The 26,624-nt window shown below is 37.7% G+C and overlaps 1 protein-coding gene across 1 annotated transcript; it reads right to left on the bottom strand.

Moving 5' to 3' along the window:
• Nucleotides 1-26,102, bottom strand: mc5r.L (melanocortin 5 receptor L homeolog). Its single transcript, XM_018267856.2, has 2 exons — nucleotides 25,724-26,102; nucleotides 1-1,066 (listed from the first exon to the last, which is right to left on the bottom strand). The coding sequence occupies exon 2, from the start codon at nucleotides 993-995 to the stop codon at nucleotides 18-20; it is 978 nt and encodes a 325-aa protein (XP_018123345.1). The 5' UTR covers nucleotides 996-1,066; nucleotides 25,724-26,102; the 3' UTR covers nucleotides 1-17.
• Between the last annotated feature and the right edge of the window lie 522 nt (nucleotides 26,103-26,624).

Here is a 26,624-nt window from a genome sequence, read left to right on the forward strand (position 1 = left end):
CATTTTTCAGGGTGTTATTAATATTTGCTAGGCAAGTCACAAAACATTCGCAGGCTATAACAGCAAATAATTTCTTTAAAAGTTTTCCGCATTTCTTGACTACGAAAGGCATAAATCATCGGATCAATTACAGAATTGCACATTATTAGTATGAGGTACATATTGAAATGGGACATAAAACACACACAGTAAAGATTTTGCGGACAGGAAATCATCAAAATAAGGTGGAGAAAGAAAGGAGCCCAGCAAACAATAAAAATGCCAAGCAGTATGGTTAAGGTAATAGCTCCCTTCATGCTTGTTCTCTGATGAACTGAATTATAGCCCGGTAAGGCTGCTATTTTCTTAACATGTGTACGGGCCAACAAGAACATGTGTATATATAAGGATACCATGAGAAAAAGCATAGTGAAAAACATTGTAATAAGGCATATTATAACATATGTTGATTCATAATAAAGTATGAAGATGATGCCACATCCAGTGCAGAAGGTCCATATGCATGCGATGATGATTCCAGCTCTCCTCATAGTCATAATGTTATGGTAACGTAGCGCATAAAATATGGTGACATATCTATCGACTGCTATAGCGAGCAAGCTGCACATGGAAGCCACCACAGATATACAAATCATTGAATCAAAAACATTGTCAATATGGCGTACAAAGGTCTCTTCCATAATTAGATGCCTGTTGTTTATCAGATTTATTGTAATGGTCTCCCATGCATTGGAAACACTAACCAACATGTCAGCTACTGCTAAGCTGCATACGAAAAAGTACATAGGTGAATGCAAATTCTTGTTCTTTATAATCGCAAAGATGACTAGAATGTTCTCTAGGAGACTCACAATGCCAAGTGTGAGAAAAACTACAGCAGCTATTACCACTTGCTCACATGCTGAGGACTTAGTCTTTCCAGTTGGCACTGTATTATTGCCTGCCAAACTACTTAGGTTAAGTTCCAGAGTAGATTGCTGCAGCGATAAATTCATCACTGATGGAATGTAAAGGCTTCTTCTGTAGACTGATCTTCTGCAAGACTCCAGTTCAGCATATTTTTGTCCTGTAAAAAACACATAAAATATCTCAATAACATCCGGTTTTAATTTCAAATCAAAAGGATTACAGGGGGCTATTATTTACCAAGTTTGACAGAACAGTCTCTTCTGTCCAAGACTTCCACCTTTACAGTATTCATTTTCCTCATCATAAGATTACATTGAATGCAATGTTTTCATGATTAAATGGTACTAGCTTTAAAATGCTTCAGAATGTATATGAACTATGCCACAAGTCATATTTTTAAGGTTTTTCTGTAAATAATTTTTTCAATGTGAATGGAACTTCAAAATCATTTCAAAATAAATATTGCTTGTGCTAGGTATTTTTTTTTTACCTGTTACCTTTTTTGTATTATAAAGTAGTTATTGAGCACTCACACTTACTACTTCTACTAAAATTAGCTGAGTTGCAATGTAGTTTAAATAGATATTTAAAGGAGAAGGAAAGGTTACAACTAAGTAAGCCTGAAGGCAGACTTCCTGCCTTTAGCTTAAACCTCCCTGCCCTGGGCGTGAGCATGCTCAGTTTGCTCCTCTCCTCCCACCCCCTTCTCTGCTGTAATATGAGCCCAGAATAAGTGAGCAGGGAGAGATTTAGGCAGGAAGTGATGTCACACCAAGCTAATACTGCAGCTGCTATCCTAAACAAACAGAGAACCTCTAGAGCTTTTTACTTAAGTATGGTAAAACATTCTACAGAATAAATATAGCATTCTAGCTTGCACTATTGCAGCTAATCTATTGGCAATAGATGCCTCTGTAGCTTTTATTCTTCTATAAGCTCTACATATACAACCCCTTTCCTTTATCATTGTTTTGTGACTTGTTTATAGATATTCAGAGGTCCCTTATGCAGGGGGGGGTGTTAGCTGTATACAGAGTTACTGCCTCAAAAGAACCACAAGTTTGGAAACATGAAGTTGTTTCAGTTTCTCTGTTTAGCCTGTTTAGGTCAAAAATAAAGAAAAACATTTTACTTCATTAAAACAAATTCTTAATTCTGGGAACACACAAGAGCTCATTCTAATACTATTATAGAGTTTAAATTGAAATAAAAAAGCAGTTGTCAATACTAAGCAATTCATTTGGTCTACTGCAAATCAAATGGATACAAAGACCTTAGAAACCTTAGTTGGTTTGGGTAATTGCACCTATGGTAGTAAATTAGACTCTTCAAATAGAAATGTAGCAGTATGACACAGTGGTTCACTCTCTACTTTATGCTGATTAATTTAGAGCACTGTGGGTGAATTAGAGTGGTTATGGCAGGTTATAAATAGTATTTGACAGTTAATTTGTTGAGACTCTGATCTGTTTGCTAGAACATTGGGATGTATAAAGATTAACCTGTCAACAAACTCCTGTCTGTGCTGTTTAGTACCATTCTATCAGAAGTATATAGTATTGGACATGCAGAGTTTAAGATAGTATATTTAAGCTTGTAAAAATAAAAACCCCTGAAACTCTCATCATATGACAGCATCCACATGTTTCGAGTCAAACATTCACATTAAAAGGAAAACCTTTTCCTGACAGTAAAGGTAGGATTCTTACAATTTTCTGCATGACACCATGTTACTTTAATCTGGTGGCCTATTGTTATGTGGTATTAAAGATGATCAGCCCCCTGTAAAGAACAGTTGACCACTATTGTTGTAAATTATTCTTTGCTTGATAGAAAGTCTAGCAATGGTATTTAATGTTCTATGTTGAATTTGATTTATAATATGAGATCAAACATAAGCCTGTGTAATTGTTGCTTAAAGGGATGCTGTCATGATTTTTATGGTGTAGTTGTATTCCTAAATTACACTGCTTACACTGCAATGTAACTGAATGTGGTTGCAGTGGGACATGGGTTTCTACTATTGAGTGCTGTTCTTATATGTAACCGGGAGCAGTTATCCATTTACCTTCCCCTTGCCTCCAACTCCACTCCAACTTGCAGTGCAGCAGTAAAGAGTGACTGAAGTCACAGAGCACAGTCACATGACTGGGGGCACCTGGAAAACTGACACTAATGTATGTCTAGCCCAGTGTCAGATTTGAAAATTAAATGTAAAAAAAAAATTGGTTTGAAAAACGGATTTCAGTGCAGAAGTCTGCTGGAGCAGCATTATTAACTGAAGCATTTTGAAAAAGCATGTTTTCCCATGACAGTATCCCTTTAATAAAAGAAGTATGGAACTATTAAATACTGCAAAGAAATATTAACATGTTTTGAATATTGGCATAAGTGAAATATTTAATATCCTTAACTCAGGGTATGCACAGGAACACAACTATCTTGAGCCTAAAACATTGAATTTGACAATGACTCAATCCTTCCTCTAAGAGTTTAGCATCTGTGTAAGGAACTGTGTGTTCCTTGAATATCTACAAGCCTTATAAAAGATGCCTGTTTACTAGTTACAAAATGAAGATGCAATTCTTAAACTGAGGCTACAGATAAGGGATATGAGAACATCCAGGTAATCCAGGGCAGTAGAAAGGGAGTACACCAATGTCAGCTTAGAAGCAGAGCCACAACCAGACCAGAGCACAAACTGGACAGGTTAGAGTGAAGGGCAAATCTAGGAACAAGGATTTGAACTGGACCAACTAGAAGGGGGAATATCGACCAACACAGGACCAAATGTTAAAGGGTACAGAAATACTGAGAAAAATACAGGCCAAGTGTAAGGAATAACATAGGGGGCGCTGTGGAGGCAGCAGGAGGAAAGCGGGTGTTTTAGGCAACAGCTGGCTGAACTCACAGGACACAAACAGGAAAAAGAGCAGGAACAGGGTGACGAGGGCGATGAGTCAGACTGGAACAGATGCAGAGGGGAATAGGACGGAGAGGGCAAAGATCAGGACTGGACTAAACAGGATGAAGAGGGCGAAGGTCAGGACAGGAACAGACTGGATGGGACAGGGCGGTGCAGGCATGAATTGGATCAAGAGACAGCAGCAGACTAGAAATCGGGTGGACTGGATAGAGGAGGACTGGATAGCGGGAGGACTGGGTAGTGGAAGGACTGGATAGCGGGAGGACTGGGTAGCGGGAGGACTGGGTAGCGGGAGGACTGGGTAGCGGGAGGACTGGATAGCGGGAGGACTGGGTAGCGGGAGGACTGGGTAGCAAGAGGACTGGATCAGAAGTAGAGTGGAGCAGAGAGCAGGAAAGGATGGGATAGCTGAGAGGGAGGAAAAGGCAGAGCGAGACAAGGGAAGATTTAGACAGGAAGCTGATTTTTTTTTTTTTTTACCCAAACATTTAAAAGATACATATCCAGAAAGAAACTTTGACATATACAGGTACTGTATGTGACCTGATATCCAGAATGTTCAGGACCTGGGGTTTTCCAAATAATGGATCGTCGAACCTAAAGCTTACCAGAAAATTGTTTAAACATTAAATAAACCCAATAGGCTGGTTTTGACTCAGAAAAGGATTAATTATATCTTAGTTGGATGAAGTACAAGGTACGGTTTTATTATTACAGAGAAAAGGGAAATGTTTTAAAAAAAATAGGATTATTTGGATAAACTGGAGTCTATGGGAGACAGCCTTTCTTTAATCCGGGTTTCCAGATAATGGATCCTATATCTGTTCTTATGACACATACACTGAGCAAATTAACCTGGACAGCTGAAGTAATATCATTCAAAATAAAATACCCACTGATCAAATGTCATGTAATGTAAGAGTAATGGCTCATTTGTAAGCAAATGTGAAATGAAAGAGGATTTGACAACTACAGTAAACTATGCTGCAGAGGAAAAATTTTAAAATTAACTATTTTTTTTTCTTTTCCCTCCACACCTTCCCTTCTTTTTGTTTCTCCCTTTCTTTTATAATGTTGTGTTATACTGAGAGGTATTGAGAACATTCCTGTTATGTATTCTCACTGTATATTAAAACATGTCATTTCTGGAAACTTTTAATGAAGGCAAACGCTGGAACTGATTAGATGATGTTTATTTGTGAAATGATTAACAGTGTTATATACATGGAAATGTAAAACATCTTGTTTTCAATAAAAGTTGAATATGAAAATTAACTAGAAGCACAAACATCCTAAGCAGATAATATAGTATATCTCATGGTAAATATTATTAAAACCCAACACCTAGGGGCAGATTTGTCAAAGGTTGAAGTGAATTTTCGAATTAAAAAACTTCGAATTTCTAAGTAATTTTTGGGTACTTCAACATCAAATAGGGCAAATTCGACTTCGATTAGAATTGAAAATACTTTGAATATTCTACCCATCAAAAATCGAAGTATTGTCTCTTAAAAAAACTTCGAATTTGACACTTTGCCACTTTAAACCTGATGAATTGCTATGTTAGCCTATGGGGACCTCTTAGAACCTAAGTTTTTAGAAGCCAAAGTTTTTTTTTTGAAAATGATTAGATCGATCAATTAAATTGTTCGAATCGCTCAATTAGAACGATTTCTATGATCGATCGAACGATTTTAAATTTTGTCTGCTGAATATCCATTTGGTGGTCTCTGTGCGCCACATAGTGTGCTAAATCTATGCATATTGGGTATCAAACTGTTCAGCAGACCCCTGGCATTCATATGTTTGGATGTTTTATGCTGATACATTACAATGTGGGGCATATAATGGGGTAAAATGCAAGCTTTATAATGATTTTCAGAAACTTCATAAAAACTGCAACGTTCAGCATCGCTTTTCAATTTGATAGTTTGTAATAGAAAAACGTATTTACCTATTTTAGGTTTTTCAGAATGTGCACTTTTAGAAAATATATTGTGTTCTAGGGTCCCCATACTGTTAAGGGGTCTTACGGCACATAATACACACTGGGTGCTCATATTGCAGCAGCCAGAGTGTCAGCTGTGAAAATTCATGTGCACTATTTTCATTTGGGGGCCTCTGTATGCTACATAGTTTGGTAAATCTATGCATATTGGAAATCAAAGTGTTCAGTAGACCCCTGGAATTCATGTTTAGGATGTTTTAGGCTGATATGTTATGAAATGTGGGATATATAATGGGATAAAATACAATTTGTGACGATTTTCAGAAATTTCCTAAAAACCTCTACTACATTCAGCATAGCTTTGCAGTTTGGTAGTTTGCAGAATAAACAAGAATTTACCCATTTTGGAATCGTCAGAATGTGTACTTTCTGAAAATATATGATTGTCTAGGATTTCCATACTGTTAGAGGGTCTTATGGAACATAATTCACATACTGGGTGCTTATATTGCAGCAGTCAGAGTGTCAGCCTTGAAAATGTATATGCACTATTTGCATTTGGGGGTCTCTCTATGCCACATAGTTTGGTAAATCTATGCATATTGGGCATCAAACTGTTCAGTATACCTCTGGCATTCAGATTTAGGTTGTGGGGGTCAACTTATTTTTATTTGTTTTAATCCCCTCAAAAATACAATAAATTTGATGATTATTCAGTAGCTGAAGTGACTTCAGGGACACATTGTATACACTAACTTCATTTTGGGGTCTCTAAACGCCAGATAGTTTAGTAACCCTATGCACAATGGGCATTAAACTGTTCAGTGGACCCCTAGCATTAATATTTAGGTTGTTTTTTCTTGGTACCTAATGCTATGTGAGAGTTACGAACTTGCAAAATTTTAAGGTGATTTTTCTGAATTTTTTCTGAATTTTTATACAATTCACAAAGTTCAGAAAAGCTTTAATGGTTGGTAACTAGGGAGACTAGTATGGTTTCCTGGAGTAAACCTACTGTTCCAGGATTTATTGCCTTAGGAATCCAAAGTGTGCCATATTCTACTGCAGTGCTTTGAAATTCGGTAATTTACTGCTGGGAGTTTTTGATCTATAGAAGTCAGAAATCTTCATTAAACTAAACATATATGGTATTGGCATGTTGGAGACACTTGAGGCTTTCCAGATCAGTTGAATTTTTGTGCATAAAATAAAATATTTTTCTGGTATATTGTGAAAAAGGTTTTTTTTTCTATTTTATTTGGTATTTAGAGCGCTACATGTTCCAGAAGTATAAATACACAAAAGTTCAGGCAGAGCTAGAAAGCTCAGGTTCTCCCCAAAAAAATTTAAAATTTTCCTAGGTAAACTAAAAATCCCCCCAGGAAAGGCCCCTAAAAAGAGAGAGCACAAAATGTTAAAAAAAAAAAAAGTCTGGCACGGAGTGCAAATGAAATGTGGAGTTCTATGATTAATTAAATATAAAGTATTAACAAACTCTGCATTAGTTAAACATAAAAGTAGGAAATATATTTATTACTGCAGCCTAACCTCAGGTGCACAGCTTGTTCGGTAAAAGATATGTATCATTTCCATTTGGATGGGTTTATAATTATTTCAAGAGTTTTACAGTTGGACCCAAGAATCTTACACAAGCATAAGTATTCCTGCCCAGGAATATACTGAGTGGGTTCTACTACATAAGCTTACAAGACTTGGTCCACAGTATCTGAGAAAAGATGACTAGAAAATTCTTGGACCCACTATGAGTAATCTACCTTTCTATCCTTTTGATAACCAGATTCCCCTAACTTCATAAATACTGGCAGAAAAAGAGAATCATGTCATTGAAGGAAATTGCACATAATAATACTGTTATTATCACTAAAGCACCATTAAAAGGATTCTATATTTATCCAAGATTACTTAATTGCAATAATGACATTGAAGTTCTGCCTTTCAGATTGGATTGTCATTTAGTCTGCTTGTGGAATTGTCTGGTTAACATCAAACTCATCAATAATAATGCTATTGGTGTACTGATTGTTGGAAGCTACAGTATTAAATTCAATCAGATGGCAGAATTTAGTATATCTACATAGTCTACGTCTACATCACTAGTCAAAATTTGGCCAAAATGACTAAACTATTTCTGGCTTTTTTATGACATGCAAGTATTTCACTGGTATATGGAAGTGACTTTGGCTTTGATTTTTAAGTTAAATTCGCAACATTGTTAACCAGCTGTGGACTAGTAATCACACAGTTTATAAGGACATATTCTATATTACAGATAAAGTTGGCATTGCACCTCATGCATGATATGTTCAGGATATATTTAATATAACTGTATATACATTTGTAGTGCACCCTTAGGTGTTGGCAATGGTAGAAGTCTGTTATCTCTAACCCAGTGACACCCGAGTCCCCAGTAACCAGGCACACAAGATGGCAGTGCAACAGGCACAACCTGACTTTTTATTAAACAGCTGTAAGAAAGGATTGGTTATGAAAATTGGTTAACAATAACCAGACAATTGTGTACTTAACCTCTTGGGCTGAAACTGCAATAATTATAACAATTCAGCAATAATGGCCCCCAACAAGAACCCCTCAAACCCCAGTATCCACCCCTAAGTCCTTCAATACATTGCCAGCTGGAAATATTGTGTCCCCCTGGGGGCCCTCTTACTGAGATGAAAAGCCTGGATGGGCTGCAAATTGCACAGCAACCTAAATGAAGGCAAAAGTAAATGCCGCTGTATGGTTATGCTGAACTGTGAAACTGCATTCTGTCTCTGGGTGTAAAGGCAACACAAGATGGCGATGTGTCCCCTGGTAAAGGTATAAATGGTGCTCCCTCTGGTGCAGTTTGATGTGGGAAGCAATGGTGTCAGCTCTCCGTGCACTGTATGTATCTCCCTCCAATGGACTAGCAGGATAGTGTCTGGTTATATGACTTCCAACGTCCCTTAAACTGGCAACACTTTAGTTTCTCCATATCAAAATGGTGGACAGGCTGCACTTCTGGATCACACTCCTCCAGGGAACAGCTGGAAACAACTCCCAGCAGGCTGCACACTGCAATGTTTTCCCCTTACATATTAACAGCAGTCTCTCTCTCACTGGTCACTTAACAGGCTGGAAACAAAACTGCCAGTCTCTAAAAAAAAAAAAATCTCTCAGCACATCTCTCCTCTCCTGGCTGGTTCCTCTTCCTCCTCCTCCTCCTGGCTGAGTCCACTTTCTGTTCCTGGCTGTGGGAGCAGGACCCATGCCGTCCCCATGATGATTGACTGGAGAATCCCTTCCTTTCTGCAAGTTGAAACATAAACTAGTTCCTCTGTACTGTATTGGAAGGCACAGCGTAACTACATTACCCAGCAGTCTTACAGATACAGGAGTGTGCAACACAATCATCTGACATTCTGAAAAACATCTATATCTAGTTTTTATTTAAAAAATCGATTTACAGATTACTTCGTTGATATCTAGTTACTGATGTAGAGTCTGATTAACTTTGTGATGTATGAAAGGGTGGTATAGTTCTGACTTGCGATGCCATTATCTGACTGAATGGTAATAAGCAATAAGCATAGTTGAGTTTAAAGACTCGCAGGTTGTAGGTAATGGAATAGCACCACCCCTTTGAGAGAGTATCAAAAATGTAAATACCTGCACCAATCGACCACATATATCCAGACAGCCACCTAATATGCAGATAATAGGGTGACTATCCAAAAACAAGTTGTAACTTTATACCACTAAAGAATACAGAGAACAACTAGTAGATGTAATGCTGTTGTTAACAAAGAAAATGACACATGGCACCCTCCTTATACAACTAGGGGAATCTCATTGCCCCTGCCGTCAGACATCTCTTTCACTCCATCCACTCCTGCAAGTGATTATTTCATTCTAACCCCAGATTACAAAGAACAAGTATGGGATGCATTATCCGGAAACCCGTTATCCAGAAAGCTCCAAATTAGGGGAAGGCCATTTCCCATAGACTCAATTAAATTATCAAATAATTATTTTTCATTTTTTCTCTGTAACAATAAAACAGTACCTTGTATTTGATCCCACATAAGATAGAGTTAATCGTTATTGGAGTCAAAACAATCCTATTGGGTTTAATTAAAATTGAAATGATTCTTAGTAGTCTTAAGGTACTGTATGGAGATCCAAATTATACAAAGATCGCTTATCCAGAAAACTCCAGGTCCCTACCATTTTGGATAACAGGTCCCATACCTGTATATGGACATTGTACCCAACCTAAAAAATGGTGTGTTTTGCGCATTGCTGAGACTAATTCAATAATTAGATGTGCAGTAACTAGAAAGACAGGAATTGCCCTTGAGAAAAGATTGTAATTGTTCTGACACCACATGGTGGTCTGTACAATGTGGTGGTATTGTGTACAAAAGATTATCAATATTTGCACTAGCCCCTTTAAATTTCCTTAGTATGTAGGTTTGTTCAGAACATAATCAAAGGATTAACCTGATGTTAAGGAGTTTTTACCAGCCCTTGTGGGCCCCGTCGGCCCAGACCCCCTCCGCTCCGGCCCACTCCACCCTCTTTCCCCACCCACTCCTCCTACTTGCCCTGCCCACTCCACCCACTTGCCCCGCCTGCTCACTCTCTCACATTAAGTATGGTATGTTCCGAGGGGGAAGGGAGAGGGTGATTTGATGGGGAGGAAGGACTGCAACTGGGGCCCTTGGGGGGTGCGGGACCCTGATGTGGCAGCCCTGGTGGGCCCTGACCCCCCCCCCCCATCCAATGCTGGTTTTCACTATCACTATTCAATGAGAAAGCATGTTTTTAGCTTTTAACTAGCTGAATATAGAATTTAATACAGTTCTGGTTCAGGGCAATAAAATAAGTGTCAGAACAAAGCACACATCTACTCATATACCCTTAAATTCAAATATGGCTACTCCCCCGTATCACTTATGCAGGAAAAGTTTTGACTGTAGTGGCCTTTTAAACCTATCAAAGAAGCAGGAAACCTCCAAGATTATTCCCCGCAGTCAGTGTAATGTTTAAATAAACAAATTTTCATTCTTGCCCAAATCACTGATCAACTCTAATTATAAGACAATACAGCATACAGTACTTGAAGTTAACCAAGCCATTACCAATGTTAATAACAAAACAATTATATTTTCATGGATTGGCTTGCTGCTCCAAGTTATGGAAAAGACACTTTCTAGAAATCCTCAGGTCCCATGCATTCTAAATAAAAGATGCTATACCTCCAACTGGCTCTCCTTCTTGAAACTAGATGTGGCCCTCCACGAGAATATATTGCCTATCCAAGGGTACCATTTATTCATTTATATGATATCAATACAATACAGATCATAAAACGTGGTTTATTGTATATTCAGCCTGCTACAATTCTCAAATAATGGGTGGTGCAAGCTGCATCATTGGTTTTTAGTGGATTTTGCTTTTGGTAAATATAGGTTACACTACCAGAAGATCTTTCTGCATTGTGGGTGTTGTAAATAATGTAGTGGATGTTTCTCTAGATCAGTAACCTATACAAATACACTCAGGAGCCCATTTACTAACAATTGAACTGATCCTATTGGACTTTTTTAAATCAATTCGGACATTTAGAGGCTTTTGGATTTTTTTTCGCTAGAAATTGTCCAAAAAAGCTCAAATTTTAGAGGTTTTAGAGGTATTTGGATTTTTTAGCGCATCGTTCAGCATTATTTTCTGTTCATTTGTTTTTATTCGCCTCCTTTCATAAATGTCATGACATTCGTAGTTTTAGGAGAAAGCGAGTTTAGTCATGGTTACCAAAACCTCTAAAATCTGACCTTATAGAAAAATAAAATAGGCCTCTCAGATTCCATTATTCAAAGTCCTCAAGAACAATAATAACTAATGCTGACACATGTCTACATAACCTGTTGATAAGAATTTGTTAATTTTTAAAAACATTCTTCTATCATTCTGAAAAATACTTATCTGAAATACCTAAATTTATGGCTTTTTCTTATTAATTATGAAGGGAAGAGAATGAATTAAGATGCACCGGAGTCCTATCTATGTTTACAAAAGTCATCATATGTATCAGTCCGCGGAGGCAAATGAATTATCTACAGTTATTTATATAGTTCTTTTATGATCTACAATCCCTGGTGACCTACTATTCCAAAAGGTTTCAGTATACATTAATGCTTAAGAGTTATGGGAACATTTAAAATGAACTTACATACTATATATTTTACTAAGGAGACAAGCATTAGTGGAATGCGAGTGCTAGCTGTGTTTGATTTGCTAATCAGCCTGATGCTGCAGTGGTCTTGGTATTCAGATTGCCATGACAAATGCAATCAATCAAAAACTCTTTATGCCAATGTATTCCAAGTTACTTCATGTCCTTTACAGAGATCTACCATTAATAAAAGATATTGAAATAGTCTTAACATTTTAACTTGTATTTCTGTGAAATTGTGGTACATGTATGGGACCCATTATCCAAAATGCTCAGGACCTGGGGTTTAAAAATTATTTAAATATTAAGGGGGTTATTAACTAAACCTCAAAATGTATCTGGTCAGGCTTTTCGGGGCAAAAAATGAAAATAAAAACCTTTTTTCGAGATTCATTATACACTGATGCTGCAAAAAGCCCCAATTTGTTGCATGTTTTTTCACAATCTTAATAAATAGAGTTTTTAATTAATAAATAGGCTAAATTTGGTTGTGGTATTTTTTTAATAAAATATGAGATAAATTCAGATTTTAGTAAATAACCCCCTAAATAAACTCAATAGGCTGGGTTGGTTTCCAATGAGGATTAATTATATATTAGTTTGGATTAAGTACAAGGTACTATTTTACTATTACAAAGAAAGGAAATCATTTTTAAAAATTTGTATCATTTGGATAAAATTGTGTCTATGGGAGTTTCCTGATAAGGGTTTACGAATAACTGATCCCATACCTGTAGTAAATTGCAGCATATTAATGTGAGTGAAAATTATAGTTGTTCAATTATTTCAATGATTTGTTTCTTAGAGAGGATAAAGCATGTTCCATACAAAAAGGACCATTAATGGGCTGTTCTCTTTAAACAAGATCAAGCTGACATTACTTGTGGAGGATACAGAATGGTAAGCTTAATTATATCAGCAGTGTCAAGAAATCAGGAGCAGACAGTAAAAAGGGGGTGGACATATTGCTGGAGAGATATAATAAGAGATAAAATATATATTTGTTTGCTTCTACTTACATTAGCAATAATTTACTTATATAGCCCAAATACCATATACAGCCCATTGTATAAATTGAAATAAGTTTGCCCCCTTGCTCAAATATCTTGCAACCCATATATTTGAGAAAGACATGCAGTGATGAATGGGGTGATTTAGCATGTGCATTCTGCCATTAGATTTGAATTCATTATATGGATAAGACATGTTAACAATTCTAGTGCTAGTTGCACTAAAAGGTAGGTTTCATCTTGGATGTAAAGAGAGATTCTTACAGATTTCCATCTAAACATAAATGGAACTACTGGAAAGACTATAGAAAACATTGGTGTGGCCGAAACATGGTTGAATGAGTCGCATAAGTAGTCAGTTAATATCAGCAGCTATACTTTGTTTTGGAGGGACAGAGGCAATAGAAAAGGAGGAGGGGTATGTCTGTTTGTTAGGCAGGATTTAAAAGCTCATATAAAGGAGGAGGTTATGTTAGAAAATGAGGGGCCAGAAGTCTTCTGGGTGGAGTTCTTCACCAATTGTAAAGAGTCCAGTAAATTAATTGTAGGTGTATGCTATAGACCCCCTAATGTAAGTGACGAGGAGGAGGCTAAGCTCCTGATGCAAATAGAAAAGGCTGCTATTTTGGATTTATAAACTTTTTGCATGACAATTTTATGTCACAAGTTGTTGAGGAGCCAACCAGAAAAAATGCTATTCTGGAGCTAGTGATCTCCAATGAACCAGAACTTATAGGAAATGTGCAAGACATTGAACCCCTGGGTAATAGTGACCATAATGATATATCATGTAATGACAGGTGCAAAAAACAAATATACACTGGGGCAACAAAAAACATGAATTTCAGAAAAGCTCATTTTAGTGCCCTGAGGGCTGCCCTTCTGAGCATTGATTGGGGCATTATGTTTTCAGTTAAAAACACAGAACAGAAATGGTTGTCATTTAAAATGATATTAAATTGTTACTGTTCTCAATTTATTCCCTTAAGGAGTAAATGAAGAAGCTCTAAGAATCACACTATGTGGCTTAATATAGAAGTAAAGAGTTTAATAGGAAAGAATAGAAAGGCATTTAAAAACTATAGGGACAGAAGCTACATTTAATGAATATAAACACTATAATAAATGTTGTAAACAGCAATCTGGAAGTCAAAGAAAGGAAATGAAAAATGCATAGCGGCGGAGGCTAAAGGTGGCCATAAACGGCCCAAAAAAGGTGCAGACAGACCGAGTTGCCAGCTTATTGGCCCGTGTATGGGGCCCCCTGACGGGCTTCCCCGATCGAGATTGGAAGGGACTAAAAATCCCGTTGGATCGCGGCCGCATCTGTTCGTTGATGCGGTCCCGCAATCCGACCGCCTGTTTAGGCATGTCAGGATCCGATCGTTGGGCCCTAGGGCCCACAATCGGATAAGCCCGATATTGCCCACCTCAAGGTGGGCATATGGGGGAGAGATCCGCTCGTTTGGTGACATCGCCAAACGAGCGGATCTCTCCGTGTATGGCCAGCTTAAGACTAACCCGAAAAGTTTTTTAAGTATATTAATAGTAAAAAGATGCGGGTTGAGAGTGTTGCACCTTTAAATAATGGTACTAGTATGGTTGTAACGGATACAGAAAAGGCAAATGTGCTAATTCAGTTCTTTTCTTCAGTGTATACAATAGAGGAGTCTGGGTTTCCATGCTCACTTCATAGCTGCACTGATGGCTCAGCTCAGTTTAGTCAGTGGCTGACTCAGGATATGATTCATAAAGCTTTAATAAAAATTAATGTAAACAAGGCTCCAGGGCCTGATGGCATACACCCCTGGGTTCTAAGAGAGCTTAGTTAATTTTTAGACCAGCCGCTATTTCTGATTTTTCAGATTCGCTTTCATCTGGTATGGTACCTATGGATTGGAGAAAAGCTGATGTCATTCCAATATTTAAAAAGGGATTACGATCTCAGCCTGGCAATTATAGGCCAGTAAATTTGACATCTGTGGTGGGCAAATTATTTGAAGGCTTGTTAAGGGATCACATTCAAAATTTTGTCCTAGTGAATGACATTATGAGCAGCAATCAGCATAGGTTTATGAAGGATAGGTCATGTCAGACAAATTTGATTGCTTTTTATGATGAGGTGAGTAAGATGCTGGACAGTGGCAGTAGATATGATCCATTTGATTTTTGCGTTTGATACCGTGCCCCACAAATGACTGCTTTCTAAACAAAGGTCTGTTGGGCCCAATGAATTTGTTTGCACATGGATAGGAAACTGGCTACAGGATCGGGTACAGAGGGTGGTTGTTAATGGGACATTCTCTACTTGGAGTAAGGTTCTCAGTGGGGTCCCTCAGGGCTCGGTATTGTGTCCACTTTTATTTAACTTGATCATTAATAACTTAGGGGGGGTATTGTAAGTAATGTATCAGTGTTTGCAGATGACACAAAACTATCCAGCCAAATTAATTCCATCCAGGATGCAGCAGCTAAGTGGCAAATGAGATTCAATGTTGATAAATGTAAAGTCATGCACCTGGGATGTAAAAATATCCAAGCCACTTATACCCTCAATGGGACTGCACTAGGCAAATCCATTATGGAAAAGGACCTTGGAGTCCTTGTAGATAATAAACTTGGCTCTTGCAAGCAATGCCAGTCAGCAGCATCAAGGGTAAATAAGGTCTTGAGCTGTATTAAAAGGGGCATTGATTCATGGGAGGAGGGGGTCAATCTTCCACTTTATAGAGCACTGGTAAGGCCCCATCTAGAATATGCCGTACAGTTTTGGTCTCCAGTGCTCAAACAGGACATTATTGAATTAGAGAAGGTCCAGAGAAGGGCAACTAAGCTGGTAAAATGTATGGAACATCTTAGCTATGAGGAAAGACCAAATTGGGGATGTTCACGCTGGAGAAGAGGCGCTTAAAGGGTGATATGATAACTATGTATAAATATATAAGGGGATCATATAATAATCTCTCTAATGCTTTATTTACCACTAGGTCTTTACAGCTGACACAAGGTCACTCATTCCGATTAGAAGAAAAGAGGTTCCGCCTAAATATTCGGAAGGTGTTTTTTACAGTGAGAGCTGTGAAGATGTGGAATTCTCTCCCTGAATCAGTTGTACAGGCTGATACATTAGATAGCTTTAAGAAGGGGTTGGATTGCTTTTTAGCAAGTGAGGGAATACAGGGTTATGGAAGATAGCTCATAGTACAAGTTGATCCAGGGACTAGTCCGATTGCCACTTTGTCAGGAAGGATTTTTCCCCCTCTGAGGTAAATTACAAATGCTTCATATGGGTATTTTTTGCCTTCCTCTGGATCAACTGGCAGTTAGGCAGGTTAAAAAAGAGTTCAAAGGTTGAACTTGATGGATGTGTGTCTTTTTTCAACCTAGCTTACCATGTTTCTATGTAACATACACTACTGAGATGTAAAAAAAGATGCAGATGTGTTTTTTATGCTTCATATAATGGAAAGGGTTATTAAGTGAAATATTTCTGGGGAAGGAAATCAATGGAAAAATGTAAAGACGGCGGAATGCAATATGCAATGAGAACAATCACTATGAGGAATATATATGTACAATAGTGAACGCAATATTTTGCTAAAATTTTAACGTTACCGTAAAAAACAGGAAGAACATTGTTTTTCTCCCACAGATGTCGATTTTTACATATTTATCAATTTTTCTTGCTTGAGACAGCTTAGACTTGATACAGTTATTTTTAATGGACTAGGAAAGGGTTATACTAGGGGTTCCAATTTCTTGATAATGGGGGTGATAATCTCTAAACTCAGATTCCTGAGAGCTATTCTTTTGAGCACCATGCTGCCATCTTTTTCTTGGGATCCTTGTTGCTGCTGTCACTGATGTGACATTCTGCATAGCAACTGCAATGGATCTGGATCCCTGAAATGGGTGGCAAACATACCACTCACCAGCAGTGATGAGTGAAATTTTTTGCAGAGTTTAGCCGTAAAAATTACGCCCATAGACTTCAATGGGTGAAAAAAAATTGTTGTGCAACAAGAAGATTTTTTTTTTGCATTTTGCTGAATTATCGCAAATTATTGGTGAAGTGAAACGGGTTAGATTCGCCCATCGCTACTCACCAGAATAGTACTTGTCTGCTATATTTTTCAGAGAAGAAAAGCACTTTCTGCAGTCTGATGCTCTTTATTTTAACTGATGGGGATGCCTAAAAAAATGGAAAAATCTATATCAGACTTAAGCCAGAAGTCTTCTGCCTGCCGAAACCGTGGGTGGTCACAAGGAACGGTGTTTTTTTTTTTTTAATGAGCTTGTGCCAGAGGCTGGTTATTGAAAAACAAAGCATGCATGCAGCAACATCATTGTGCATTTTTTTTCTTTTACATAAAACTCCTTGCACAGAGAAGGGAATAAAGAATAAATACATATTTAAAGAGCTTTGTTATAAATGTCCATAAAACCAAGAATCTTTATGATAATAGGTAAATGTATCAAATGCAGCACATGGATCAAGTAGGATGAAGAACAAAATGAGGGTTCTATAAATGTAACACTTCTACTTTGATAGCTCTGAACATAACAGGATAGTAAAATGGTTCTAAACGGATATGTAATAATTACGATTGGAAAAAGCAATTTGTTGAAACACGGGGAGGCACCTTTATCAAAAGGTCGAATTTCAAGTTCATGTGACTATTTAAAAACTCCCATGAACTCGAAATTTCGACTAAAATGAAATGTATTTAAAAACTCCAATGTCAGGAAGGCTGCCAACAACTCCAAATTGATCCCAGGACTTCTTCCATTAACTAAAACAGCAATTCGGCTGGTTTTAGGTGGCGAATAGTCAAATCCGAGTTCTTAAAGGGCCAGTGTATGATAAATCTCGAAAAGCTAATTAGAATTTTTAAAGAATTCACCCGTCAAATTTGACAAGTTTTGGCCACAAAAAAACTCGAAAATTCAAATTCTAAATTCGAATTTTCACTTCAACCCTTGATAAGTCTGCCTCACACAGTATAAAAGATGACATTAAGCAAAACTGTTTCAAGATGTTCTAAAATCCTATGCATGTTACTGGGCTATCATATGCAATACAATTTGGAAGCATAGAGCTAAGCAGTTTGAGATTTGGAGAACAGTCCAAAACAACTTAAAACAATCTACTTATAGGGGGCTTCCATTAAATGAGCCTAGATTTTAATAAATTAATTTCCCTCTATGTCATTTAACAATCTACTTGTGGTTATTCTTCTTGAATCATGTAAACAGGTAAGACATAGAGACAGGGGTATGAGAAAGGGACATATGTGTATTCTGTGCCCATTTTAATTTCTATATGAGCCCTTTTCAAAATGCCATCCCATGACATACTTGGGTTTATATACATGTGTCTATATGTGACTTGCTGGTTGTTACTGCTTTGATGTAAAAGGATGTAATGGCAAGGTGCAAGAGAGTTCTATACTATATAAGTATACTGACCTCTGCTGTATGCTGGCAAATGGGCAAAGCTTGTTAGGTAAATTAGGAGAACTGTATGCTTTTTGAATGTGTTGAAAAATTATGATATAACTAGTATCACTGATATCTGGTGGGATGGAACATGTGACTGGGCTGTAAAGTTATATGTCCACACCCTCTTTAGGAGCTACAGAGGAATTAAATAAGGGTGGAGAAGTTTTTCTATATGTAAAGCCAGAATTAAAGCTATTTACTAAATGAATTACTAGGAATAGCACTGGGAAGGTTGTGGAATCTTTTCAAGCCACCCCATAGAATGAGAATGAAGTCCAGCTACTATTACAAACGGAGGAGGTTCCACAACTAGGTCAGGTGGTTATTATGGGTGACTTCAATTATCCAGACATTGAGTTGAGTATAGGGTTCCAAGTCAGAAAAAGCTAGCAGGTTTGTAAATATGCTAAATGACAACTTATTATTTTAGCTTGTTTAAAAACCTACTAGGAATGATTCTCTTTTAGACCTGGCAATACTAAGAATACCAAACTCATCTCTAGCATTTGCATGGTTGAATGGTAGTGATAATAACATGGTCTCCTTCGAGATTATGTGACTATAAGTTAGTAACTAAAACACTACATTTACAGATTTGCGAATGTTATAAATATAGAATAAATATGTAAATAGTAAAAAAAAATTAAGCCAAGAAGAGGTGTGACCCTAATTATCTGAGAGGTCAGTTGGCTGATCATTGCAGGGAAAGAGCAGAAATTTAGAACTGTTATTTTTCATTTGTCAGTCAAAAAGAGACTTGAGCATGTAAAGTAAAAAAAAGGTCCAGGACAGGATGGTATGCATCCCAGGGTGCTAAACAATCTTAGCTCTGTGATTGCCAAACTGTTTCCTTTTTTTCAAGATTCATTAAGGTTTGACATTATGCAGAGAGACTGATGAATTGCTAACATTGTGCTGCTATTTAAAAAGGGATTCCATTCTCTGCCTGAAAACTATACAGTAGGTCTGTTAGTCTCACATCAGTGGAAAGCATAATAAGGGAGTTTAATTGAGGGTTTAAGCAGGAACCTCGACTCTGGCATGGCAGTGGATGTAATCTACTTTGCCAAATAATTTGATACAGAATGTTAATGGTTAAAGAATATTGGCCTGCAACATAATATTTGTATTTGGATAGAGAACTGGCTGAAGGATAGATTACAAAGAGAGGTGATAAATGAAACATTTTCTACTTGGACCGGCATTGCTATTGGAGTTCCGAAGGGTTCTGTCCTTGGTCCTTTGCTTTTTAACTTGACCTGGAGGAGCGCACTGAAGGTACTGTTTCTATTTTTGCTGATGATACTAAATTGTGCAAAGCTATGCAGGATGCTGCCAAAAATAGCAAGGGACCTTTTTACCCATAAAGTGGATCACCGTACCAGAGGCCATCCCTTTAGACTAGAGGTGAAGAACTTTCATTTGAAGCAACGTAGGGGGTTCTTCACAGTCAGGACAGTGAGGTTGTGGAATGCACTGCCGGGTGATGTTGTGATGGCTGATTCAGTTAATGCCTTTATAAGTGGCTTGGATGATTTCTTGCCACATATAGTAATTGACGGCACCAGTCAGTGATTTATTATCTTAAAATGCCTTTATTGGGACCTAGGCTCTGACCCCAAACACCCGGCAACGTTTCAGACCACTCTCGGTCTTTTCTCGGGCTTGAGAAAAGACAGAGAGTGGTCTGAAACGTTGCCGGGTGTTTGGGGTCAGAGCCTATGTCCCAATAAAGGCATTTTAAGATAATAAATCACTGACTGGTGCCGTCAATTACTATATGTGTTCTGATTGAACGGATTGAAGTTGGAAACCGTTGGATGTGCATCGAATTAATGCAATTTGGAGGTGAGGGTGCTGACTGTGAAATTTGTGAAATTGGATGATTTCTTGGACAGACATAATATAATAAATTGTGATAATAAACTCTACAGTTAGTATAGATATGGGTATATATAATTTATGTGAAGGTATGGAGGGGTGTGTGTATGGATGATGGGTTTAATTTGGAGGGGTTGAACTTGATGGACTTTGTCTTTTTTCAAACCAATTTAACTATGTAACTTTGAAGAGCCATTTGACTAATTTAGAAAACAGGGCAGCAAACTGGAAAATAAGGTTTAATGTCAATAAGTGCAAGGTTATGCACTTTGGTAGAAATAACAAATGCACATTATACACTATATAGCAGTGTATTGTGGGTATCCTTAACGGAGAAGGATCTGGGGATCTTTGTAGATAATGTCTAGCAATCCTTTCTGTGGCTACTACAGCAAATAAAGTACTGCTCTGCATAATTTAGAGTATTAACGGAAGGGATGAAAACATAACTTTGCCTCTTTTTTTATGGGAAATTTTTTTTCCCATAAAAATTATCGAAAGGACAAACCTTTAGATTTGTGAACAGAACTTTTATTTAAAAGATGGTTTTTCACTGTAAGAGCAGTGAGGGTGTGGAATGCCCTACTGGGTGATGTTATTTCAGATTTTATCAATATCTTTAAGAGAGGCTTCTTGAACAAGAGTAGTACAATTAGAGTAGATATTGATATATATATATTGAGTATATATGTGAGTGTATAGATAGGTCAGTATGAGTGTGTGTGTGTGTATATATATATATATATATATATATATATATATATATATATATATATACATATATATATGCAGAGAGGTTTGTTTGGAGGGGTTGGCACTTGATGGACTTGAACAGGTGGCAAGCATAGAGTTCCATCCATAGGCTTAGCCTATACAGTTATCAAGTTTGCCAGCTGTATTGCAAACATTTCCAGAACACCCACATTCGCACAGTTGCCTCATTTCCAAAACAGGCAGAGTTAGCCATGGATGCCTCCCCAAATTATGCTGGAAGGATAGGTAAGAACAGAGGATTGGGATTTAAAAAAAACATGGTAAACTTCAGCCATTAGTTTGCTCTTTGCCCAAGGTTAGTAAATGGAAAGGAAATCTAAATGCTCATGTAGGGACCCATATGGTTAATGTGCCCCTAGTTGCTGGGCCAATGCCCATGTAGTTAGTTGTAATTTACATATCCCAGTTATTGGCCAAGAGGTGTTGTGATCCCTTCCTGTTACACTTTGGTATAGTGAGTGAGAAGGGGTGGATCGTCCTCTTTGGCTTCTGGTTGCTGATGCAGCTGGATGTTTCCAGGGAGCCTGGGTACAACAAGGCCCAGTAAAGCCAGTTTGCCCTAGAGGGACGTGAACCTCTAGTGTGGAAGTTGGGGAGCAGGGACCCCATGAAAGAGGCTAGTGAGTGGCAGGAATATAATTGTCATAGACTCTCTAGGAGAGTAAGACACTGAGGAAAGATAGAAAGAGCAGCTTTGTGCTCCCTCAAGGTGTAGCAGGGAGTAGCTTCCCAGTCTGTAAGAGTTGCCTATAGTGAAGGGACACAGTGGATAGGGTGTCAGGCTTTAGGTTCTCCTCCCTGACCACTCCACTGGGTGAGATCCAGACCATGTGTGAGGTATTTCTGCCTAGAGGGAAGTTGTACTGCCTTGATTACAGCCTCTGGGAATGAACATGCACCTACCTCTGATATACTGTCTGAGATGTAAGTAACCTGTGAATCATTTGTCTTTGACAAATAAAGTTATTTTGTTCTGTTTTATTTGCAAGAACCTCCTGGCACCCATTTCTATATTGGTTGAAGCACAACTGTGGGAGTTGTAGTTGCACTACATTGCACCTTCTTCCACTTTGCGAAAGCCCTGCCTTAAGTGTTAGAGTCCAGTGTAAGGCATGCTCTAGTATACTAGCTGGTTGCTAACACTGTTGGCCTGGATAGTCCAAAAACGAGTTACACTCATTAACCATGACCAGGGGACATATGTTCATATGAGAACATTCAAAACATAAAAGCAGTCCACTGAGAAGCCATCTGTATAATTACCGGCTCCTCATCTCACAGCCTAACAAGCTGCAGTAAGGGGAAGGGGTGGAGGTTGTTGAAACAGAGGGCTTCTCGGTGGCCTGCTTATTTGTTTTGGTTTTATTTGTACTAGACAAATGTAGAATGTGGTTTTACTTAAATTTTCAGTTTTTGCCTTGTGTAGTTCAAAAAAATCTACTGTATATATTTTCTAGTTAAAGCAATAGGCTTTATGAGATCTATATTTAGCACATCCTTATTCACTGAATTCATGTTAAAAATGGTATAATGCCCCTTCAACTAAATTCAAATTGAAAAAGAAGAATCCCATGATGGGTTTTACTCAATAGCAATTGATTTAAAAAGGTAATTTACATATCTAACATTAGACAAACATGATATGAATGGGGTTGTTACTAAAAATGAAACAACTTGGGACGGCTATTGAGCAATTCACATAATGAATTTGTTTGTTTTCAGAAATGTATTACAAGGATGTTTTATGTCCATTCCTTGGGTAAGATTATCAATTAAAACTCTGAATCAAATGGAAGTACAGGTATAGGATCTGTTATCCGGAATCCCGTTATCCAAAAAGCTCCGAATTACGGGAAGACCGTCTCTCATAGACTCCATTTTATCCAAATAATTAAACTTTTTCTCTGTAATAATAAAACAGTAGTTTGTACTTGATCCAAACTAAGATATAATGAATCCTTATTGGAAGCAAATCCAGCCTACTGGGTTTATTTAATGTTGACATGATTTTCTAGTAGGCTTAAGTTGTGAAGATCCAAAATTACCGAAAGATCCATTATCCGGAAAGCCCCAGGTCCCAAGCATTCTGGATAACAATATACAATATACAATATATATATATATATATATACACTTCACTTTGTACTCTTCTGATCTCTTTTCAGCATCCTGCATAAATTTAATGCCATCCAACATCCTCTCTCTCATTACTGTCCTAGAGGTGAGTGACGGGTTGCTTTTTTTCTTTCCTTTTGCTTTAATTTTCTTTGACCCTCCTTCCTTGCTGCCTGGTGTACCCTGTCTTTTGTACCCACTCTGAACTGTCTGTCATTTAGGTTCTACAGCAGTGATCCCCCAACCAGTAGCTCGTGAGCAACATGTTGCTCTCCAACCCCCTTGGATGTTGTTCCCAGTGACCTCAAAGCAGGAGCTTATTTTTTTTAATTCCAGGCATGTTTTGGTTTTATAAAAACCAGGTGTACTGCTAAATAGAGCCTCAATGTAGGCTGACGAGCCACATAGGTGCTATCAAACAGCCAATCACAGTACTTATTTGGCACCTCAAGAATATTTTTTCATGCTTTTGTTGCTCCCCAGCTCCCTTTTCTTCTGAATGTTCCTCACAGGTTCAAAAGGTTGGGGATCCCTTTTCTACAGCATTGCTTTCGTAGTACTGCTACTGACATCCTGCACAGTGGAGGAAATTCTGCACAAATCAACTGTTTCACAGATTCCCTGATATCCTTAGCTTTTTCTAAAATATATTATGTTACAGTATTCATCCACTGGTGGAACCCCTAAGACTCATTTGAACCCAATACAAGGAAATAATATGCTCACCCCCTTATAAAACAACTTATGATGGAATGTTAACATTCTGGCACACCCCACAGTCTTGAGGTCTTGAAAACAGCCAATGCTTATTAGGGAAAAATTACCAGTATTTAAAAGAATGTAGGACCCGGAATAGAGTTTTTGCAGAAGCATATGTACAAACATTGTACTAACATGGGATCAAACTTAGAAATGACAACAAAATTCTCTTTTAGAAAACAGTCTACAACTGAATTTATTTCATGACTAGTGCATGACATTTTGTCGAAAGGAGACATGAGTGTCAGCAGTGCACAATTATCAACCAGCAGCTTTTGCTGGTAGTTTAACTTTTAATATTGCACATAGACACTTAGTACTAGCTGAGGTTATGACATTAAACAGCTTCTGTGCAGAGTTAACAAACAAAAAACATACCATGCTATAAAGAAAATAGCTAATTAATAACTGCTAATTACTGGCTTTGTTGTTTTCCCATGAGGGCATAATTGGCTACTTGCCACCACTAATAATTCACCACTATTCAGATACGAGCAGCAGCTAAAAGCCTTACAGTTTCTGCAAACAGATTAATTCCTTACACTATGTTTTATTTGTGTCCACAGTAGTAAGGGATCCAATATCCGGAAACCCATTATCCAGAGAGTTCCAAACTACAGGAAGGCAGTCTCCCGTAGACTCCACTTTATCCAAATAATGCAAATATTTAAAAATGATTTCCTTTTTCTCCAAACTAAGATATAATTAATCCCAATTGAAGGCAAAGTCCGCCTATTGGGTTTATTTAATGTTTAAATAAAATGTAGATTTCTAGTAGACTGAAGGTATGTAGATCCAAATTACAGAATGACTCCATATCCGGTCCAGAGCATTCTAGATAACAGGTTCCATACTTATATTTCATTTTATTTGCAGCCTACCGTTAATAAAGTTTTAATAAACAGTTTGCCTGCTATTTATATAGAATATTCTTTGAGAAAAGGACTTCCTGTGACAACACCAGAGTATTTTCATTCTCAGAGCTGTGATTCTCCAGATAAGCCGGTTTCTGCAACTGATAAGTATATTTGATGAATCCAGTGTTTGTCTTGGCAAAGAAGAATTCCTTTATTTATATGTTACTGACTCATGCTACTAAACAAAATGAGCTTATAAGGAAAGCATAGGACAATCGTACATATATATTAGTATTTTATAAAGCGCCAGTAGTTAAAATGAATATGTGTTTTTTTTTCTGTGGTCCAGATGCCTTATGCCTTATGTCCACACATAGCAACAAGGATGTGTATTGTGTCATCAGTTACCTGTGTTTTGCACAACCTGAGCCAAGACAAGAGATGTACTAACATTGCACTAAAATCTTTCATTAAACAAAGGGCAATGTCCTTTAATGGAATGCAAATCTAACACACAAGCTTTGCTTGTTTTACTTAAAGCATATAAATGTTCCAAAATATCATCTAGAAAAGGCATTCATACAGTTTACTGTTATGATAAACATAGCAAGAGTATGGAGAAAAGTACCTCTAACCATGCCATTCCAGATATCTGTTCAAAGCACTTGTGCCGGCAGTTTACTAACTGCCCCTTCTTAAGAACTTGATATAAATCATCTCCTTCATTTAATTTCATTTCATTACTCCCCAGGCTAAACATGCATCTGCTAAATAATCCCATTTCTGTAGCGCTTTCCTTACCTGCTGTAGATTAGGCATCTTTAGGAATTGCATTTGTGCTAGTCGCAGGTTCGTGCTTCTGTCTGGCAGCATGAAGTTGTCTCTTCTCCATTGTGCTGAGGAGGCTGAGCAGTTTGTGCTGTGTGAGAGAGATACAGGCTGCTGCTATGTAATCCACAGATCATTCACTTTCTTTAGTTCACGCATGGTGCAGTTGTTTGATTTAAACCCTCATTTATAAAGACTGGTATGTGGCATCTAACTCCTCCTCTCCTGCCTGTCACAATCACAGTCATCCTCTGTTAAAAGGAAACATTTTGATTTCACAGCACCCCCATATGGTGCTAAGCATAAGAAAAGCATCTGTATGAGTCCAGAAGGGAATTTCTACTTAACACATTAAAGCAGTGAAGCATTTTGGTGCTCAGACAGATTTTACAGGGTATCCTTCCTTGGAACACTATGACGTCGGCTCTGAAAATACACTGAAACGATTCATGAAGTGATTGCACATAAGCGACACTACAAAAATGTCAGGAAATTATCGGCAAATTGCTGTAAGGACGTTTAATTGACATGTTGTGCTCTGAAGGCAGCCAGCAGCTTATTACAATGTATTTGCAGGTGCCGGCAATTATCTCAAATCACATTTTCCCGGTATGATCAGCAGCGTACATAGGAAAGGAGAAAAACAAGTTCTAATTAAGAAACGCTTTGGTGAAGTTTGATTATGCCAATGAGTTTAGTAACAAATCACTACTGGGAAAATAATTGATTGTCCATAATACTGATTGTCCGCATCATTCTCATTTATTTAAACTGATACATACAGTGGAATTTTTCAATTCACACCAATACCTTTAGACTGATGCCATTACATATACCTGTAGGTTCATGCCATTACATATATGTGTAGGCTCAT

Source organism: Xenopus laevis, chromosome 6L (assembly GCF_017654675.1).
Source record: "Xenopus laevis strain J_2021 chromosome 6L, Xenopus_laevis_v10.1, whole genome shotgun sequence".
In the NCBI taxonomy this organism is placed as follows: Eukaryota; Metazoa; Chordata; class Amphibia; order Anura; family Pipidae; genus Xenopus; species Xenopus laevis.

What these genes read in the sequence shown, in the direction of transcription:
- mc5r.L (XM_018267856.2), bottom strand. Translation starts at nt 995, where the DNA reads ATGAATTTATCGCTGCAGCAATCTACTCTGGAACTTAACCTAAGTAGT.